The sequence below is a fragment of the Podarcis tiliguerta genome, assembly GCF_965153285.1.
Source record: "Podarcis tiliguerta genome assembly, chromosome: 9".
Taxonomy (NCBI): domain Eukaryota; kingdom Metazoa; phylum Chordata; class Lepidosauria; order Squamata; family Lacertidae; genus Podarcis; species Podarcis tiliguerta.
The window spans coordinates 2,559,484-2,580,751 of record NC_139542.1 but is presented as its reverse complement, the minus strand read 5'-3'; the positions used below and the strand labels follow the sequence as shown (position 1 = coordinate 2,580,751).

At 48.3% G+C, this 21,268-nt stretch overlaps 1 protein-coding gene across 2 annotated transcripts in view; it reads left to right on the top strand.

Moving 5' to 3' along the window:
• Positions 1–21,268, top strand: part of ADISSP (adipose secreted signaling protein) — a 68,002-nt gene that overhangs the window by 9,875 nt on the left and 36,859 nt on the right. For both annotated transcript variants that reach the window (XR_014501881.1, XM_083398827.1), the window contains exon 2: positions 16,617–16,733. Coding sequence is in view for 1 of the 2 variants with exons in the window: in XM_083398827.1 (XP_083254953.1) it covers positions 16,715–16,733 (19 nt within the window). In the remaining variant the exon portion in view is untranslated. The remainder of the gene's footprint in view (positions 1–16,616; positions 16,734–21,268) is intronic.

Here is a 21,268-nt window from a genome sequence, read left to right as displayed (position 1 = left end):
TTAAACAAAAATGGTAAATAAGTAAGGTTAAATTCCTGCGCCCAGGAGACTCGAAAATAAAGAGGGGAACATGTTTCCCCCCACAGCTGAGATGAGTTCCTGGCAGTCTATGTCCCGCAGCCTATTTTAACATGGCCCTGGCGATTGGAAAAGCCACAGCACCCAGGAGATCCTCTGAAAGCCCAAGGTGCCGTGACTTTGTGCAAAACGGTTGTAGCCTCGGGGAAGGGAAGGGGTCTGACAGTGAGACAGTGGACTTTCGGTGAGGTGTTTTTGATTCTGGAGCCCTTGCCTCCTGTTTGTGCAAGGAAAAGCATTCCTCATGTGCGAAGTTGCCCTTTTTTCGCATCCTGACGGATGGAAGTGAGACGATGCTGTTGCCGTGGCAACGGAAGCGACGACATGCCTGGAAACCTTCTTCGAACTTTGAAGGCTTGATGAGGGCGGCAGCTGTGCCTTTTCTCAATTCAAAACTTTTGCAAACTTTTGCAAAAACTTTTGCAGAGCTTCGCTCTGCAGAGTCGGGTGTTAACATATATCTGACTTTCTAAACTGGTTGTCCTGCTATAAAATTGGTATAATGTGCAGCCAAGTGGGGCAGAACTGTACCCTTCCCCCCGCTCAGTTATTTAAGCTTTCCCACAGGAAATTTTCCATTTCGTAAGGTAAACAACAAAAGGGTGCAATTGCAAATAAAGATTAATCAAGATATTATTAGGCGAGTTTCCAAGTTTTTCTGTTGGCTTACTAAATGCAAGTAAGTAAACATGCTTAGATCACTCTTGAGAATAAGGGGGGGGGGGAATCTGTGGCCCTGCAGATATTGTTGCTGTTGTTTTGTTGTTTAGTCGTGTCCGCCTCTTCGTGACCCCCTGGAGCAGAGCACGCCAGGCACTCCTGTCTTCCACTGCCTCCCGCAGTTTGGTCAAACTCATGCTGGTAGCTTCGAGAACACTGTCCCACCATCTCGTCCTCTGTCATCCCCTTATCCTTGCGCCCTCCATCTTTCCCAGCATCAGGGTCTTTTCCGGGGAGTCTTCTCTTCTCATGAGGTGGCCAAAGTCTTGGAGCCTCAGCTTCAGGATCTGTCCTTCCAGAGAGCACTCAGGGCTGAATTCCTTCAGAATGGAGAGGTTTGATCTTCTTACAGTCCATGGGACTCTCAACTGGACTCCAACTCCCATCATCCGCAGGACCTATGGTCAGTGATTGGGGTGACAGGAATTCAGAGTCCAACAACACCTGGAGGCAGTGTTTGAAATTTGCCAGGTACATTTTGCACTTAGCTATTGGCCGCCTGCGACCAAGTGAAGATGCTCAGGCGTCAGGATGGTGCCTGATGTCTCCACCACCTGGAGATGCATGCCTGTTTATCCTTGGATCTTGACTCTTTTAATACACTGATACCCCATCCTGTAGAATCCTATCAGTTATCGTTTACCTGCACAATCAGAAAGATTTTCAGGAACTGGAAATTCATTCTCTGTGCATCCTGAGCAGGAGCAGCGAACAGTGTTATGGTGAATTGTTGCAGCTTGCCTTCGCTTGCCCCTTCCCCATTGTCCTGCTCACAGTTGTGAAGAATATTCCTTCGTTATGAATGGTTCGTATGAATATTAATAAAAAGAGGTTGGAATAGGCCAATACGGTGGAAGCTCAGTTTTCGAATGGAATCCGTTCCAGAAGACCGTTCGGCTTCTGAAAAGCGTTCCAAGCCAGTGTGGTGTAGTGGTTAACAGCAGTAGACTTGTAATCTGGGGAACCGGGTTCGTGTCTCCGCTCCTCCACATGCAGCTGCTGGGTGACCTTGGGCTAGTCACGCTTCTCTGAAGTCTCTCAGCCCCACTCACCTCACAGAGTGTTTGTTGTGGGAGAGGAAGAGAAAAAGGAGATTGTTAGCCGCTTTGAGACTCCTTTGGGTAGTGATAAAGCGGGATATCAAATCCAAACTCTTCTTCTTCTTCTTCTTCTTCTTCTTCTTCTTCTTCTTCTTCTTCTTCAAAAACTGAAGCAATTACTTCCGGGTTTTCGGTGTTCGAAAGCTGAAACGTTCGACTTCTGAGACGTTCGAGAACCGAGGTTCCACTATATGTGGGCTGTCCCTGTTCCAAGTGATTTTTCTTCTTTAAGTTGTCAAAGCTCTTAACCTGGCTGAAGGCTGCCCTCTGATCTAGCCAGATGTTTAACTGAGAATCAATCACAGTCAGTACATCATTTGAAAGATAAGACATTGGAGGTGTCTGGCCCCATAATGGCAACTAGACTGTTTTGGCGAGTGTAACCTTGGTTTAAGGAGCGATTTCTCTCCCAGCTTATATATTGATGACTTTCTAACCCTGCTCTCTCCCGGCTCCGTTCAGCCGCATGGCTTCAAAATCCCCATGCATTTTGCATGACGTCATGCGCAGCGCCAAGGCAAGCATGCAACCTGCACCCTTTGCTGCCTTTTGGAAGACGGCTGTCCTTTGACGTCTCTTGTCTGGCTGCTTCCAGGCCTCGCCACCCTGGTTTCCCTGCTTACCTGGGAAATAGAGGATTTGGTGGGGCAGGTGGGGGCTGCCTTTTCTGTTTATGTTTCCAAAGTACAGTAATGCACAACATTCCCTGCACCCCAACATGACGGGGACAAGATTATCGTGCTTGGCTTGGTGCCAGCTGCATGAGACAGGGCAGGATTCGGTCTGCTGCTGATTGTTGGAAGGCAGCGATTAAATTCTCCCACACTGTCTCTGCAAGACAAATTAGTACCCTAAATAAACTCAGCTGTGTGTGTGTGTGCGCGCAGAGCAGGCTTTCATGGTTCTGCTGCCGATGACGGAAATCTAGCAGCTTCATCCTGTTAGGGGCTGCTCTGAATGCTAAGCAGCGGGCAAAATGGATTTTTCAAAATCTCCTTTTGAAAAGGATAACTTTCCGATATGGAAGGAAGCTGGGAACTTGTACCCTCTAAATCTGTAAGCTCATTTCAAAGACAGAAGGCACTGGAATCTTTAATACTTTCTTTGTGTTGGCTACAGGAATTGGTATAAAGGGGAATGAATTATTGGGTTTTAAATTCTATTTCCACCCCAAAGACATGGAGCTCTTTGCCAGAAGTTTCATTGGGCTTATTTGGCTGGCGTGATTTTTTTTTTGGGTACAGCTGAAGGGACCGGTCTGGGGCTGCTCCTTGCACTTAACATTTCTCTGTTTATCTTTTAAAGTTTGTGCCAGGGTAACATTTTTCCACGTTGGTAAAACTCACGGACCTCCAACAAAGCTCAGCGCTGGAAGATTTCATGGCAGGCAAGACAAAATACTTCCTCACGCAGTTAAACTGTGGAACTCCCTGCCACAGGAGGCAGTGCTAGCCAAGACCCTAGGTGGTTTTGAAAGAGGATTGGGCAAATTCATGGAGATTTAGGCTTCTGAATGCCCTCTGCTGGGAATTGTTAGTGGGGAGAATACAGTAATCTTGAATTCAGGTCCTGCTCCTGAGTTTCCTGCGGGGATGTGATTGGCCACTGAAAGAACAGCATGCTAGACTATACCCCCAGTGACTCAGTGGGTCAGTTTGCATGGCTGTTCACCAGAAGGTTGGTGGTTCAAGTCCACCCAGGGACAGGAATTCTGCATTGCAGGGGGTTGGACTAGATGACCCATGGGACCCCTTCTAACTCTGCAATTCTGAGATTCTCTGACCTACAGCTGGGTGGTCAACAATGTCTAGGCAATACGATGACCATGTACAAACGCAATAGACAATCTTTATAGAATTCCTTCAAACCATAACAAGTACAAAACGAAATCATTAGTCTCAAAGTCTCTGAAAATCTTTAAATGAAGCGAGGTACCAGACTTTGTACAATGAAAGACAAGCTGTGAAGCTTTGTGTATTCAGCAAATATGATGTCCAACACTGAACAGTGATTCCGGATATTGACTACTGTTTTGTAGAATTCCTTGTCAGTGTAGTGGGAGGATATAGAATTGCTTCATAAACCCATCTTATTTTAAATGAATGTATGTAAATGAAAATATCAAATGCTGTGGAACAGTGCTCATGTCAGACGCTGGTGAAGAATTCTGTGAAACACTAGTCTGGAATCACTGTTCAGTGTTGGACATCATATTTGCTGAATACATAAAGCTTCAGGCCAGTTTCCAATGCAAATTATTCTAATTCTGCAGAGGGAAATTTTCTAGCAGACACTCCCAATGCAAAAATCCCGGAAAGGTTATTGCTCAGAAGCTTGCCCCAGTGAGTAGGATGCTCTCAAAAAAAGTATAGAGTTGGATTTTTATTTTTAGTATAACAGAGCAGTTTAGTTACTGTTTGGAAAATAATTCCTTTCTGCTATATTGAATGCTAACAGCACACACAGGGTGGAAGCTGCCCAATTTGTTCTTGGTTTACCTAGGGAGATAAGCAATTTGTCTAGTTGTCCTGAAAGTACATAGAAAACTGGACAGGTGGGGATGGGATGCACTTTTAACCTTCTTAAATTGCGGTGCCCAGAAGTGGACGCAGGACTCCGGGTGAGCTTTAACCAGTTCAAAATAGAGAAGGACCATAACAAAACCCAATGTTCGGTTATGATATTTGGTTACCATAGGAACAAAAGAGGGAGTTTGCAGGATCAGGCCAATGGCCCCTCCAAGTCCAGCATCCTCTTCTCACAGTGGCCAGCCAGATGCCCCAGTGAAAAACCCGCAAGCAGGATTTGAACACAAGAGCCCTCTCCTCCTCCATGAATTTGCCTAATCCTCTTTTAAAGCCACCCAAATTACTAGCCATTGCTGCATCCGGTGGGAGGGAGTTCCACAGTTTAACCAGTCGCTGCATGAAAGAAGAGCTTCCTTTTCTGTGTCCCGAATTTTCCAATACTAAGCTTCATTGGATGCCCACAAGTCCCACTGTTGCAAGAGGAGGAGAAAAACATTTCTCTGTCCGGTTTCTGCATGCCTCTGAAGGACCAGGTGTGCAGCCTGGGAGTCATTTTGGACTCACAGCTGTCCATGGAGGCGCAGGTCAATTCTGTGTCCAGGGCAGCTGTCTGCCAGCTCCATCTGGTATGCAGGATGAGACCCTCCCTGCCCGCGGACTGTCTCACTAGAGTGGTGTATGCTCTGGTTATCTCTCGCTTGGACTACTGCCATGCGCTCTACGTGGGGCTACCTTTGAAGGTGACCCAGAAACTGCAATTAATCCAGAATGCGGCACCTAGACTGGTGACTGGGAGTGGCTGCCAAGACCATATAACACCGGTCCTGAGAGACCTACATTGGCTCCCAGTACATTTCTGAACACAATTCAAAGGGTTGGGGCTGACCTATGCTGGCCTTGGCCCAGTATGCCTGAAGGAGCATCTCCATCCCGGGCACTGGGGTTCAGCTCCGAGGGCCTTCTGGCAGTTCCCTCCCTGCAAGAAGTGAGGTTACAGGGAACCAGGCAGAGGGCCTTCTCGGTGGTGGCACCCGCCCTGTGGAACGCCCTTCCATCAGATGTCAAGGAAATAAACAACTGACTTTTAGAAGACATCTGAAGGCAGCCCCGTACAGGGAAGCTTCTAATATTTGACGAATCATTGTATTTTAATATTCTGCTGGAAGCCGCCCAGTGGCTGGGGAAACCCAGCCAGAATACTATTATGCCACATGTAATTTTATAAGCGGCTGTCGCGCTGCCTCCTGTGGCCTCTTCTCTAAGCTCAAAAGTTCCAATCCCTGCCACGTTCCTCCGCAGGGGAGCTGCTCCATCATCCACGCAGTTCTTGAGATTTTACATGCACCACGTAGACCCAATTCTGTTATCTGTCTTGGTGGCTTCCGGGGCTGAGTCCGGATTTGTGGCGCTGCGGCAGCTGCAGCCATTGCGTTCCCCGCGAAGCAAGCACAGACCAAATGGAAAGCCCCACCCAAAAAAGCCTAGCCTGGATTACACATTCAGCGAGGAGGGAGCAGGAGAAATGCACGAAATTCAGCGCACGAAAGCACAGCAACGGCTATAACCCCGTATGTCTGCACCATTTTGGCAGAGGGATGTGGTTAGTGAAAAAGGCATTATATAGTCTGGCGGCTCAGAGCCAAGCCCTGGGGTGTTTCGGCTTTTAAAGAGCTCCCTTCCTAATGGAAATGGGCTCGGTAAATAATATTTCCACGAGGAGGGAAAGGGCGGGGGGAGAGAAATCTATTTAGTGCTCAGCGTAGTAAGATGGAGGAAGGCAGCTGTTGGAGAGACAGCAAACACACAGAGTTGCCCCATTTGGGTTTTTTTTTAAACCCAGGTACACGAAGCCAAGTTTGAGCCGTCGTGGTGGTGAGTCTGTGGCCCGTGGCTCTAATTTGGCCCAACCGGAGATCTAATTTAACCCAGAAGGCCGTTTTCCCCCAAACCACAACCCAAACCTGCCCTCCCACATCTGAGATCATCAGGTGCAGGGAAGGTAGTAAGGAGAACATACCATTTAAGACCTTCGAAAAGTTAAAATACTGTTGTTGTTTAGTCGTTTAGTCATGTCCGACTCTTCATGACCCCATGGACCAGAGCACGCCAGGCACCCCTGTCTTCGTTAAAATACTAGTAAGCTCAAAACTCGCAATAAATTAAGAGCAGATTAAATATCCGGATAAGCTTGTCTAGAGGGACGCGGGTGGCGCTGTGGGTTAAACCGCAGAGCCTAGGACTTGCCGATCAGAAGGTCGGTGGTTCGAATCCCCACGACGGGGTGAGCTCCCGTTGCTCGGTCCCTGCTCTTGCCAACCTAGCAGTTCGAAAGCACGCCAAAGTGTAAGTAGATAAATAGGTACCGCTCCAGTGGGAAGGTAAACGGCATTTCCCTGCGCTGCTCTGGTTCGCCAGAAGCGGCTTAGTCATGCTGGCCACATGACCCAGAAGCTGTACGCCGGCTCCCTCGGCCACTAAAGCGAGATGAGCGCCACAACCCCAGAGTCATCCATAACTGGACCTAATGGTCAGGGGTCCCTTTACTTTTAAGCTTGTCTAAACAGGAATGCTTTTAGAAGGCACTGAAAAAAGCCATCACTGAGAAGCCCCTGGCCCTGGTGGAGGACCTCTAAAAACTATGATTATTCATGGACCTTAAGGTCCTCTGCAGGGCAGACCAGGAGAGGCAGTCCCATAAATACAAGGGCCCTTATGCCCACTTGAGCTGCCTCCACAGTTGCTCGGAGGCAGAAATGCTTCTGAGTACCTCTTTCTGGAAACCACAGGACAGGACAGGGCTGTTCTTGTGCTCAAATCAGCCCAGTGGCCCACCCCCTCCAGCCTCCTGTTATCACAGGGCTCAACCAGGTCCCATGGTGGGAAACCAGCAAGGAGGACCCCAACACAAGATCCCTCTGTGGAAGCAAGAGCAGAGCCATCCTGGCTGGGAGACAGCCATAGTCCTCTGCTCCACAAATTTGCAACCCGGTGCTCCATATATTTTCTTGAAAGTGAGCCCCATTCTGACCAGTGGATAGTAGGGGTCAAATTGCACCCTAGTGGGGCAACCCTATAGGGTGTTGACTCGGATGTGGTTCCCTTTGCGTGCAGTGGGGGCTTCTTGAAGGCAAGCCTGCCTCGTAGGATTGAAGCCTTTGCTTCCAAGGTGATTTTCCCTAATCCCTTCCTTTTCTTGCTAATCCCATAAGACCCTCAGTTAGCACAATCCTTTCCCTGTATGTTCATCCCCCCCTCCCTCCCTTCCAAGCACAAGCAATCTATTTTGCTCTGCCATTTTGGGGAATGTTAGAAATGTGGTTTGTTTTTATTCCCTGTGTTTTAAAGCCCTATGCGGTCTAGGACCCACGTACCTACGGGACCGCCTCTCCTGTTATGCCCCATGGAGGACCTTAAGGTCCACAAATGACGACATTTTGGAGGTCACAAGGTGGTTAGATTGGTCTCAACTAGGGCCAGGGCCTTTTCAGTACAGGCCCCAACACTCTGTCCCAAGAGACTAGGGCCCTGCAGGACTTGACATCTTTCCGCAGGGCCTGCATTTTAAATTGCATTTTAACCTGTATTTTAAATGGTTTTTCCCCCCTTTTATGTTTTTACTGTAATTTTACTGGTGTTAGCTGCCCTGAGCCTGGCTCTGGCCGGGGAGGGCGGGGTATAAATAATAATAACAATAATAATAATAATTCCTCTGTGCATAAAATGCACATGTGATGATAACACAAAAAAATATGCCTGGAGTTCACCTTGATTTCAGGTCTTTGGGATCCCTCCTCCTCACCTTTCTGCACCTGCTCTGAGTAGGCTGCTCCTGCCCTTGGTTCACCTGGAGCTCTTCTGAATGCAGGATTTGAGCCATATGTGATGCTGGCCGTCCAGGGCATGGGTAGGCAAACTAAGTCTCGGGGGCCAGATCTGGCCCAATCGCCTTCTAAATCCGGACCACGGATGGTCCGGGAATCAGCGTGTTTTTACATGTGTGCTTTTATTTAAAATGCATCTCTGGGCTTATTGTGGGGCATAGGAATTTGTTCACCCCCTCAAAAAAAAAATATAGTCTGGCCCCCCCACAAGACCTGAGGGACAGAGGACTGGCCCCCTGCTGAAAAAGTTTGCTGACCCCTGGTCTCAGGTAGCAAGTAATGACCAGTGTCAGACACCCATGTGGGTTTTCTGGAGGGGTTTTCCTGTGCAGATTAGGATCATTTCCCTCTTGCGTTCAAAATAAAATAAAAATGAGAGTGATCTGATTTAGCTTGCTTGTTTCCTGAATGCAAGGAAGAGAGAGCTAAGAACAGTGAAGCTGTCAAGCCTAAATAAATAAGTAAATTTTCCGCTCTGCATCACTTGATGTCCAGGGATTGAACCTGAGGCGTTCTGCAAGCCAAGCAGCTGCTGTGTCTCTCAGCTATAGTCCTCTCTGCCTGGGAAAAAATGGATATTTCTTCGATTTCTCCCTCCCATCCTCCCATCTCCATTTCTCATTCAGACACCCATCTGTTTGAAGGCCATGGGGGGTGATCTGCCTGAGTCTTGCCAGTAAAATTACTGAATGGCAGGTAGGGATGGTTTCGAAAAAAAAGGGAATGTAGACCTGCTGCTGACAGTAGACTGGAGATCCATTCTTTTCTTGATGGGGGAAAAAACGAAACCCAAAACTCTTTCAAGGAACAAAGCAAACAGCGCTTTATTTAGAGCAAGCCCCCTGAGTTCGGTCTTGTGGAGCCCTTCCTTTTAATTTCATGTGGTTGCATTCCTGAAAATGCAATATATCATAGTTAAAATAAAGAAAAGAAGATGTACCCACCACCCACCCTATTGCAACAGATGGCATGAGAACAGCCCCGATTTAAAACACTACTGTAAAAGCCTGTGTGAATTCATGTTTTGTCACTTTTATTATTAGTATTAATATTCTGTTGGGAGCCACCCAGACTGGCTGGGTTAATAATAATAATAATAATAATAATAAGGCCCTAGAAAGAGTGAGATGAACTTCCCTTTCTGCATTTTCCCTATCATCATCATCGTTCTGTGAACCTCTTTTCATTCACGCCCCACCAACAGAACCCTTAGTTTGATGTTCCCGTGCCAACTCTACTCCCAAACCTTCTTTTAAGACTTTTTGGGGTGGGTGCGGAATGGCCTTCAGCGCTGGACCTCAGTGTATGGGCTGAATGATGGGGGTGGAGACACTCCTTCAGGCATACTGAAGAAACTTGCAATCAGTTAATTCTTGGCAGAGGAATTTTCTCTGCTGGCAGGTTCTTTGTTCCACAGGACTTTATGACTCCCAGAAAGGGTTCCTCAGATGTTAGAGTTCATCGGCCTAATAATAATAATAATAATAATAATATTTATTGATGAGCTCATAAAGTTGTTGTCGACACCAACCCAAGTTTTTTAGGAACGTAAATGTAATCGAAAGTCAAGAAACAGGTTCAGGGGAGGGCAACCAAGTTGACCCAGGGTCTGAAAACCAAGCCTTATGAGGAACGGTTGAAGGAGCTGGGTATGTTTAGCCTGGAAAAGAGGAGGCTAAGAGGAGATTTGAGAGCCAGCTTCAAATATCTGAGGGGCTGCTGCTCTACAATTCTATGATTCTATAATCAACATTTGCTAATCATCATTCATCATTACTAGAAATCGTAGAATTTGAATAAAATAAGGAATATTGTTGCATAGCGGAATCATCTTCCGAATTCAGAGGGCCCTCATGGTGAGGGACGTGCACTCTGCACATGCCCACGCTCTTTACTTCTGAGGCTCGTAATTCCTAGTGAAATCTTTCACGTCCGTGGCGTTAGAAGGGACCCCAAGTGTCATCTTGTGCAGCCCCCACAAAGTGTAAGAATTGCAGCTAAATAATCCCTGAGAGAGGGCACCCCAGCCTCTATTTGAAAACCAGACATGGCTCTCACTGCCTAGACGGAATCTCCTTTCATTGCAAATAAATTGGCTATTTTTTTAAAAAAGGTGCTGCGACGTGATTCTTTGTTTTCTGCTAGAGACTGACACAGGGGCCCATCTGGAAGTTGCTTCCCAATTCAGCTCCAAAGGACTCTTTGGTCTGACATGCTATAAAAGGACATCTCCTCCTCTGGAGGATGAGCAGAACCAGATGGTCCCAGGCTGGGGGAGAAGTTGGCCCAGGGCCTGATGGTTCTGCCAAATCGCTGGAGGGGACGATGGGATCCGGATTGGAGTGTGCTCAGGGCTCCCTCCCCAGGTGCTCCTGGACTGGGAATGGGCTCAGGGTAGGCTGGGATCTGCTGGTGGATCTCTGGGTAATTTGTAGCAGATCTGCATATAATTCTTGTTCACAGCAGGGAGTCATTCTGGACTCACAGCTGTCCATGGAGGCGCAGGTCAATTCTGTGTCCAGGGCAGCTGTCTCCCAGCTCCATCTGGTACACAGGATGAAACCCTCCCTGCCCACAGACTGTCTCGCTAGAGTGGGGCATGCTCTGGTTATCTCCCGCTTGGACTACTGCAATGCACTCTACGTGGGGCTCCCTTTGAAGGTGACCAGGAAACTGCAGTTAATCCAGAATGCAGCAGCTAGACTGGTGACTGGGAGCGGCCACCGAGACCACATAACACTGGTCCTGAGAGATCTGCATTGGCTCACAGTACGTTTCCGAGCACAATTCACGGTGTTGGTGCTGACCTTGAAAGCCCTAAATGGCCTCGGTGCTGTATACCTGAAGGAGCGTCTCCAGCCCCATCGTTCTGCCCAGACACTGAGGTCCAGCGCCGAGGGCCTTCTGGCGGTTCCCTCACTGCGAGAGGCCAAGTTACAGGGAACCAGGCAGAGGGCCTTCTCGGTAGTGGCGCCCGCCCTGTGGAACGCCTTCCCAGCAGATGTCAAGGAAATAAACAACTATCTGACTTTTAGAAGACATCTGAAGGCAGCGCCGTACAGGGAAGCTTTTAATGTTGATTGCTGTATTGTGTTTTTAATATTCAGTTGGAAGCCGCCCAGAGTGGCTGGGGAAACCCTGCCTGATGGGTGGGGTATAAATAATAAATTATTATTATTATTATATAACTTGATTTAAAACAACAAACATGCAGGTGCAGTCATCTTTCCTCCAATGCGGGATTCGAACCCACTACCCAGAGATTAAGCATCTCATGTTCTACCAACTGAGCTACCCCCGTCTAGTAGCCCTCAATGGCAACATTCATAACTCCCATTGTTCTCGGCGCATTTTGCGATGGGAAATGTCAATAGTGCAAGCAGTTTCTGAGCTCTGGGCGCAGGACTGGGCCTAAGATTTGAGATTAAAGCTGCAGCGTGGAAGGAAAAGACGACCTTTTTCTGCCTCCGCGCTTCTGCTCTCTGAAGACTGCAGAAGTTAGAGAAGGGGAAGGTCTAGGCCGGGGCTGTCCAGCAGGTCGATCACAATCTACTGGTCGATTCCCTGGTTGATCCTGGTCGATCTTGGGACCCCCAACCACTTTTTCAAAAATAAAAAATTGCTCAACAGCTTTGCTTCTTTCTCCTCTCAACAACTCTGATCAGTAAGGTAAAGGTAAGGGACCCCTGACCATTAGGTACAGTCGTGACTGACTCTGGGGTTGCGGCGCTCATCTCGCTTTACTGGCCGAGGGAGCCGGCGTACAGCATCCGGGTCATGTGGCTAGCATGACTAAGCCGCTTCTGGCGAACCAGAGCAGCGTACGGAAACGCCGTTGACCTTCCCGTTGGAGCGGTACCTATTTATCTACTTGCACTTTTTGGTGTGCTTTCAAACTGCTAGGTTGGCAGGAGCAGGGACTGAGAAACAGGAGCTCACCCCGTCGCAGGGATTCGAACCACCGACCTTCCGATCGGCAAGCCCAAGAGGCTCAATGGTTTAACCCACAGCGCCACCCGCGTCTGATCAGTGCTACCCCCGAAAAGCTCAACAACTTTGGTCAATACAATGGGCATATTACTGCCAGTTTTTTTTTATTTTTAGTTGGAATAGATCGCAGTCTCTTGGAAGCTGGGCACCCCTGCATTAGACCATGTGAAACATGAGCATAATATTTTAGCTGCCGTTCATTCATTTTCAGCTTTGCATTTTTGTTCTTAAAAAAGAATGCGCCCATTTCGTTGTTGCACCCATAACCTCGGTTTGAGGTGCCCTTTAGCTCCTAGCTTTCATATCTCAGTTTCTAACATGGCTCAGTAGCCCTTGCCCTCCATGAATTTGCTTGATTTTTAAACCCATCTAGGTTGGTGCATTCATTCTTGGTCTCGCTCTGTCGTTGTGCCTCATAGTTTTCTTTCTTTTGCTGAGCTCTCGAGACTCTGCCGCTCCCGTGTTTCTCTTCCTGCCCCTTCACAATTCTTTTAAAAATGGGTCTAGAACTGGGATGCTGTTGATGCAAAGGCGCTGTAAGATAATACGTTCAGAAGCCAAGGAGGAGGTGAGAACTTCAAAGAGAGCTCTATTTTTATATCTGGCACATCTCTCTCTACAATTGACACCAAGGTCCCAGGCGTGCTGGCATCTTGCACAACCTGTTCGGGACTCAAGAGGCTCTGGAGAAATAGGGGAACGAAAGTGCACTAATGAGATTGATGTTTATGAGCTCAGGGGCTGGTGGTGGGCCGGCATTCCTGAGTGTTTGAATCGGCAGCTGTGCGCATGCCCTTTATTCAATTATTCTTGTTTACTGTGCAGTGGTACCTCTGGTTGCGAACGGGATCCGTTCCGGAGCCCCGTTCGCAACCCGAGAGGAACGCAACCCAACGTCTGTGCGTCTGCGGGCGTGCGGGTCACGATTCGTTGCTTCTGCGCATGCACGTGACATCATGCGCATCTGCGCATGCGCGAGCTGCGAAACCCAGAAGTAACCCTTTCTGGTACTTCCGGGTTGCTGCGGGACACAACCTGAACCAAACGTAACAAGAGGTATGCCTGTATTTATAGCCTTTCTCCCATGTCGGCGTTCAGCTTATAGAATTGTAGAGCTGGGGGGGCTCCCCAGCGGTCATCTAGCCCAACCCGCTGCCACACAGGGACCACCGCTCCAGAATCCCTGACAGGTGGCTACCCAACCTCTCTTTCAAAAACCACAAGGAGGAAGAGTCCGCCAGCTTCCGAGCGACTCCTGCAAGGCAGCTAACAGCACTTAGAGACATTATAAAATGCAAAGCTGTAAGAACAAACCAGCTGAAAAGCAATAATTAAAATACAGTGGTGCCTCGCAAGACGAAAAGAATCCGTTCCGCGAGTCTAGCGAAGCAACCCCATTAGCGGATTAGCGCTATTAGCGGTTTAGCATCTATTAGCGTCTATTAGCGTCTATTAAAGGCTTAAGGGATTAGCGGATTAGCTCCTAAAAGGCTATTAGCAGCTTAGTGCCTTAGAAAAAGGGGGTGGGGAGCGAAAAAAAAATCGCAGGAACTCACAAGACATTTTCGTCTTGCGAAGCAAGCCCATAGCAAATTCGTTTTGTGAAGCACCTCCAAAACGGAAAACCCTTTTGTCTAGCGGGTTTTCCATCTTGCGAGGCATTCGTCTTGCGGGGCACCACTGTATGTCAAAACGCATTTGTGTGGGGTTTCTCTCACACTTCTCCCAGAAGCTGCAGTGGGTGCAGAATGCTGCAGCACAGTTGCTGACAGGAGGGAGGTGTTGCCAGCATATAACTCCCGTGCTCACAGATCTGTACCGGCTGCCCATCTGCTACCAAGCCAAGTTTGAAGTGCTGCTATTAGCATATAAAGCCCCTAACAACTGGGGAGCAATTTACCTGTGGGATTACCTTACCTCACAGCTGCCCACTCAGCCACTTAGGTCGGAGGAATTGGCCCTGCTACAGGTGCCCCATAATACTCATTCCGCATTTGTAAGAAATCCATCTTTTAATTTGGCACTTTGGAACTGCCTGCCTAGTGATATCAAGCGGGCACCATCACTGTATTATTTTTGGTGCCGTGATGAAGACATTCTAAAAAGGCAGCTCTGTTTAGGGAAGCTTTTAATGTTTAATAGACTATTGTATTTTAATATTCTGTTGGAAGCCGCCCAGAGTGGCTGGGGAAACCCAGCCAGATGGGCAGGGTATAAATAATAAATTATTATTATTATTATTATTATTATTTGGACAAGTCCACCCAGAGACTTAGAAAGTTGAGGTAATGTGAATCTGTTTCAGTATATTAACTTTTGTATCTTCCAAAATAGGATTCCCACCCCCTTGATTTTTGTCTTTTGTAAACTGCTTCAAGGGTTGTTGTTTTTTTTACAATCAAGCAGTGTATAAATTTTATGAGATTAATAAATTTAGAACCAGCTATTAAAATCCAGTTTGCCCTGAAAGAAGCCCAGCGATCCGCTTGGTCTAGACTAAGGTTTCCCAGCTGTTTTTGGGGTACAGTTCCCATCATCCCTTACCACCGGACCTGCTAGCTTGGGGTGATGGGATTTGTAGTCCAGAAACTTGGAGACCCAAGTTTGGGAGACCCTGGTCTACATGTCGGTTCCCAAAGGCTTGTCTGAGCAGGAAGGTGGAAGAAAAGCGCGGAGATGGTCAAGCCTGACCTCTCTTGAGAGGAGGGAATTTCGTGTCTCGTGGCACCGCCAGCCTTGCTTCTGATGCTGAAGGGACCGAGAGGAGGTGCCTACAAGTCGCTTCCCACGAAAACATATGTTTGTTATTAAGAAGAATAATTTAAAAAATCAACAGTAAAGCTTTGCAAAACAAACAAACAAACAATTTCAGTCCCAGTGGAGAGAAACTGGATGGGATTAGAAACTTCCAAGCCTTGGAAAAAATGTATAAGACCGGAGACAAAACATGCTGGAAATGCAAAACAAAAGAGGGTGATTTCTACCACATGTGGTGGACCTGTGAAAAAGTGAAAAGGTTTTGGGGACTTATTTATGATGAATTAAAAAAAATCTTGAAATATACTTTCCCCAAAAAACCCGAAGCCTTTTTGCTGGGAATGGTCGGAGAGGAGATAAAAAAAAAGACCAAATAATGTTCCAATACTCAACAGTAGCAGCCAGGATATTGTTAGCGCAAAACTGGAAAACCTCTAACATCCCAACAGTTAGAGAATGGCAAATCAAATTATTCGAGTATATTGAATTAGCAAAGATGACACAAAAAATCAGGCATCAAAAAAGTGAAAAATTTATTAACGATTGGAATAAATTCAAAACATATATAGAAACAAATTTAGGAAATATCAAAATCACAGTAGGTGTAACATAAAACTTGTGATGTATAGATAGAGGGTGAAATACGATACCGCAGAAAGGTAGTGTGGTTATATAGCCCAAACTGAGATGAAGGGAAGTCAATCAATGTGTGGCTATGAATTGATCTTGGTTTGTTTGTGATATGTTGTTTTCTCTTTCTTCTCACTTTCTCTTTTTTCTCTTTGTATTTATTGTTTGTTTGTGTGTTCCTGTTTTTTTAAATTTTGTATGGTTTTGTCTTAAAAAAGAACCTAATAAAAAGAATAATAAAAAAAGAAACTTCCAAGCCTTTAAAAGTCTTGCAAAAAGAAAAAGGGAGGAAGAGTTTGCAAAGGAAATGGTAGAGTTGTTGCCTACCTCAATACGCAGGGGCAGGGAGTTCCAAAGGCTGGTGCAGCTATAGTAAGGTTCCCAGATTTTTTTCAATGAATCCGGGGACACTTTTCAACTTCAATGGATTTTGTATGGGGACTGATTTGTAAATCTGGGGACTGTCCCCGGGAAACGGGGACGTATGGTAACCTTAGGCTCTAGTCAAGGTCTAGTTCCTGCAAACCGACCTTCTGGATATTTGCTTGCGGAAAACTCTCTGCAATTCCCAGGCAGGTGGGGGCTATAGGGGCGTGTTAGCTTTTGTCCTGAGCTCATTTTGTCTTTTTGCCTGTGGGTCTTTTTGCCTGTGCGATTGGGCTTGACGGTTCACTTCCCTAAGGCTGCTTAGCCTGCTTGCCCACTCCTCCTCCTCCTCTTCACCCCCCCCATGAAGAAAATTGTTGGTATGGGCGTGGACATGTCAGCCCTTAGGACCCAGAGGGAACCCTTCGGAGAACTGTTTGGGCAAGGCGGTTCCCTACCCTGTGCAATATCTTTTGTCGGGGAGAGAGAAGTCTTAACTGTGGCTCAACCTGCCTGTCTTCTTCCCCTCTCCTGCTCCCCTTTGTGCACCCCCTCTTTGTCTTCAGAGGCAGCTCGCTGCACCCCCTCGGAGCATGGCCCCTCGCTGACAGGGCTGGCCGAAGTTCGACGCAGAGCAAGCCGGAGGAACTTCTCCCTGGGTCAAATGGCGACTGCAAACAAGGGTGAGTGGCCGGTGTGTGGTACCCGAGTGGGGCTGGATGCCCGTTGCCACGGCGACCTGAGCATCCTGGGTGGTCTTGGGCTGCTTTGGCCCTTCCGTCGGGCATGTTCCTCGAGTGCAGGGTTCCTTGCTCTTAGTTTGAATGCCAGAGCTTCCCTGCTGGATCAGGCAGAGCCCAGGCAGCTGCAGTCTCTCAGCCTGCAACCTGGAGGGTTGCTAGCACAGTGTTCGCCAACCTGGTGCCCTCCAACTCTTTTGGATCCCAGCTCCCATCAGCTTCAGCCACCGCAGGCCTACTTTGCAGGGTTGTACGGGCCGCAGAGACGGTGCAGAGCAGCCTGAGCACAAATGATCAGGATTGCGCTTGAAATATTACGCGTTCCCTTTTGCAAGTTTGGGGAGGCTGCGGTGGTCCTGTGCTGGACGAAATTCCTGCCCACACTACCCCAGTGCCCTCTAGAGATTTTGGACTACGACTGCTGTGCTGGCTGGGGCTTCTGGGAGTCATACAGTGGTACCTCAGGTTAAGTACTTAATTAGTTCCGGAGGTCCGTACTTAACCTGAAACTGTTCTTAACCTGAAGCACCACTTTAGCTAATGGGGCCTCCTGCTGCTGCCACGCCGCTGCTGCGCGATTTCTGTTCTCATCCTGAAGCAAAGTTCTTAACCCGAGGTACTACTTCTGGGTTAGCGGAGTCTGTAACCTGAAGTGTATGTAACCTGAGGTACCACTGTAGTCCAGGTTGTGCTATGCAAAGGCTGTGCTATGCCGATGTAGCACGAATTCCGTCTTGAGGCTTTTTGGTTGTGATATGTCCAAACGAACATCCATCACTGGAGGTGGGAAAGGTGAGGGAATAACATTCTTTGTAAATAAACCTCGTGCCCATCAAAGGGCACTAGAGCTGTCCTCGGGCAAGGTAGGGCTGTTGTATCCAAAACAATACAGAATGGAGCTGGCTGAAATACCCGGCCGAGTGGCTCCATTTCTGCCTGCCTTTCTGTGTTTTGTATTCAGTCCTTGCCTCCCTTTAATAATCCGTTTCAGAAAGCGGATGCAAATCGGTTCAGAACGTCTCCGGCGAGGAAAATCCGCGTGCTGCAGCAAAAACCAGAATGAAAGTGGTTTGAGTCAGTTTGGTGCAGAGGGCAGCGCTGTGACTGCCTGAACTGGGGACGGGTTCAAATCGCTACTGGCTTGGCGGGCAGAGGGCTGTGTCTTAGGCTTGCCGTCCTCACAGGGTCGTTGGGGGTCTAAGCCTGGATAGCCCCTGAGCTCCTTGGAAGGAGCTTCTGAACGCAACGCATGGTGAAACTGTGGCGCTCATTGCCCCAGCAGGTGGTGGTGGCCCGAACCTGGATGCCCTTAAAAGGGGAGTAGAGAGATTCCTAGAGGAGGAGACGGCTATCGATGGCTACTAGCCATGATAGATATAAAATAGCTCCACAGTCAGAGGCTGCAATGCTTCTGAATCCCAGGTGCTGGAAGTCACAGGATGATCCTGCGCTCTTGTGCACGATCCTGCTTACTGGTTTCCTGGCTGGCCATTGTGAGAACAGCATCCTGGACTGGCCTCATCCAGCAGACCCTTCTCACATTCTTGCGCGCTTATAAACTCAGTGAACAGATGCCTCAACAGACCAGCTCTGCAGCTTTGCAAGGCACGCCTGCCTTTTTGCAAAAAAAATATTGGCAGACGTCTGGAGTCTCCTAAGAATCGGTGCTTTTAATTCTCCTGCCTTCCACTGCCGAAACCTCTCTGCGCTAACCACCCTTTTCTCCCCCAGCTCCCAATGGCCTCAACCCCCATTATTTGGCCTTATTGACAACAGAATTATGTACAGTGGTACCTTGGTTCTCGAACTTAAACTTCTGGACTTCTGAAACCGTTCGAAAACCAAGGTGTGGCTTCCGATTGGCTGCAGGAGTTTCCTGCCGCGTCGGACGTTCGGCTTCCGAAAAACATTTGGAAACCAGAACACACACTTCTGGGTTTTCGGTGTTTGGAAGGAGGTTTGTTCGACAGCTAAGCTGTTCAGGAACCAAGGTACCACTGTATCTCCTTGTCTCTTCAGAGGTAAGGGGCTTCTTGAGTTCAGTGGGGCAGAGGGAGGTTCATGTAGGAGTGCATTGCAGGGGGGTTGGGATAGATGACCGCTGGGGTTCCCTTCCAACTCTACAGTCCCATGATTGTAGCCTCAGCGGCTGATCCATGGCTAATGGGCAGGATTCGGAATGTGCTACCCACCCTCCTCTTTCCTCCTCCTCCTCTGCTTTGTGGAGTTTGTGGAAAGGCAAGTCCATATACTTTGACCTGGGAGGGGGACGCGGAAAACCTTTCTGGACAGGAGGAGGGAAGCCTCCCAGAAGTTAACCGTCTTGCCTGGGGCATAATTGTAAACTCATCAGCACTGGAGGGGACTTCAGCCATTGCAAGATATGCTTTTTTATTGCACTGTATTTTATTGGGACCCTGAATTCCACCAACTGGCGTCTGGTATAGAAAGACGGACGCTTAGGATTCAATAATTTTCAGCACAGGTGTGATTTTGAGTACCAGAACTGAATGGACCCCAGCCCTTACACCCCCCCCCCAAACGTGGTCTGTCCTTTCCCCCAACTTTCTTCATTCCAGCTATGATATACTGTAGTGGGTGAGTCATTTCTGTTGCAATTGCTGAACAACCGGGGAGTCAGGAATCCTTTGCTTACTCAGACATTAATACGAGGTTAGGAGAGGCAGGTGTAGTAGTAAACAGCCCGCTGGGAGATCCAGCTTCACATCCTTGCTTGCTGTTGTGAGTAGGTTGGAGTAGTGGTTCAGAGTGTCAGACTAGGACCCGGGAGAACAGGGTTCAGATCCTGGCTCGGGCATGACTCCCACTGGCTGTGACCTTGGGCTGCCAGTCCACTGCTTTGCAGCTTAACCTACTTTGCAGTGTTGTTGGGATTAAACTAGGCACAGGGCCTTCTCAGTGGTGGCACCCACCTCACCCTCCCATCAGATGTCAAGGAGTTGAGTAGCTATATACCTTTTAGAAGACCTCTGAAGGCAGCCCTGTATAGGGAAGCTTTTTAAGGTTCGATGTTGTTTGATGATGTTCATATATATGTTGGAAGCTGCCCAGAGTCGCTGGGGCCACCTGCTCAGATAGTCGGAGTACAATTAATAGAAATTATTATTATTAAATTATGGGGGAGAACCTTGGATGAGCTCCTTGCAGAAAAAGGATGGGATTATAAGTGCAGTCAATAAATAGTGAATTGCTTTGCTTCTAAACTGTCTGCATTGCTGATTACAGTGAGCAAGGTAGAGGAAGCATTGGGCTGCTGAAATAAACGACTGCTGTGTCTTGTATCTGCTGAACCCGCAGCCTCATATTCTTCCTCTGTCACTGGTGCCCCCAGATGCCCCACAAAGGGATGGAGTGGCTCCTCTAGGCCCTTTTTAGTTTAGAGCAAGGTTTCCCCAACGTGGGTCTCCAGCTGTTTCAGAACTACAATTCCCATCATCCCTGACCACTGGTACTGTATCCAGGGATGATGGGAGTTGTAGTCCAAAAAATAGCTGGAGACCTGAGTTTGGGAAACACTGGTTTAGAGAAAAGGTAAGAGGCCACATGATCTTGTTGAGAGACAAAAGAGGTGGGCTCCTTTGGGGGTGAGGTCAATCAGTTGGAGAGTTGCAGCGCCTGGGCTCTACAGTTGGGCTGTAGAGACCAACAGGGGAGAGACATGTTTTCTTGCAGCCGGGGCAGGTGAAGGCATCTGGTTGTGCTGCTGCAGATGCACCAAGGCTAGGGTTACCAGATGTCAGTCCCTGGATTTGCAAATCTGTCCCTGGACAAATTCCATCTCTGGAATGTCCCCAGATTTGCAAATCTGTTCCCTGTGGCAGTGGCAGTCTCAGCAGCCTGGAGCCAGCCTGGTAGCACAGTTGGCCCTGGCTGGCTCCACGAGCTGCCTGTCGCCATTTTTTCTCGCCGAAACTTCTGGCAAGAAAAAATGGCGGGCGCCACGGCAGCGAGCAGCTCCTGAAGCCAGCCAGGGCCAACTGCGCTACCAGGCTGGCTCCGGGCTGCTGACTGCCGCTGCCAAAGGGGAACCGGGGATGTCCGGTGGTACAGATCTCCTGCCCCCTTCCTCCTTTGTTTTGACTGGTCAGGGGAGGCTCGGGGGTTGCGGCCGGCCGGCCATTGCCCAGTTTTTTAAAAACTCTGTGCATTTTATGTGTCACAGGATGCAAAAGAAGGGCTTTGCACCTCATCATCCCCACTACTGACTCCCTGTTGCTACTCAGCTTAAAAAAAAAAAGAAGTGTCCCCAGATTCATTGAAAAAAATCTGGTAACCATAACCAAGGCGTTTCTTCTCTCTGTGCTCCTTCAGTGGTCATTTCTCCTCTGGTCACTGCTACAGATGCATGACCTGACGGTCTGTCTTCAGGCACGGCAGTTGTCTGCAAAGGGACCCCCTCACGGTGTTGCCATCCTCCGTGCCACTTTTGCAGACATTTTTGTGTCACAGAGTTGGGC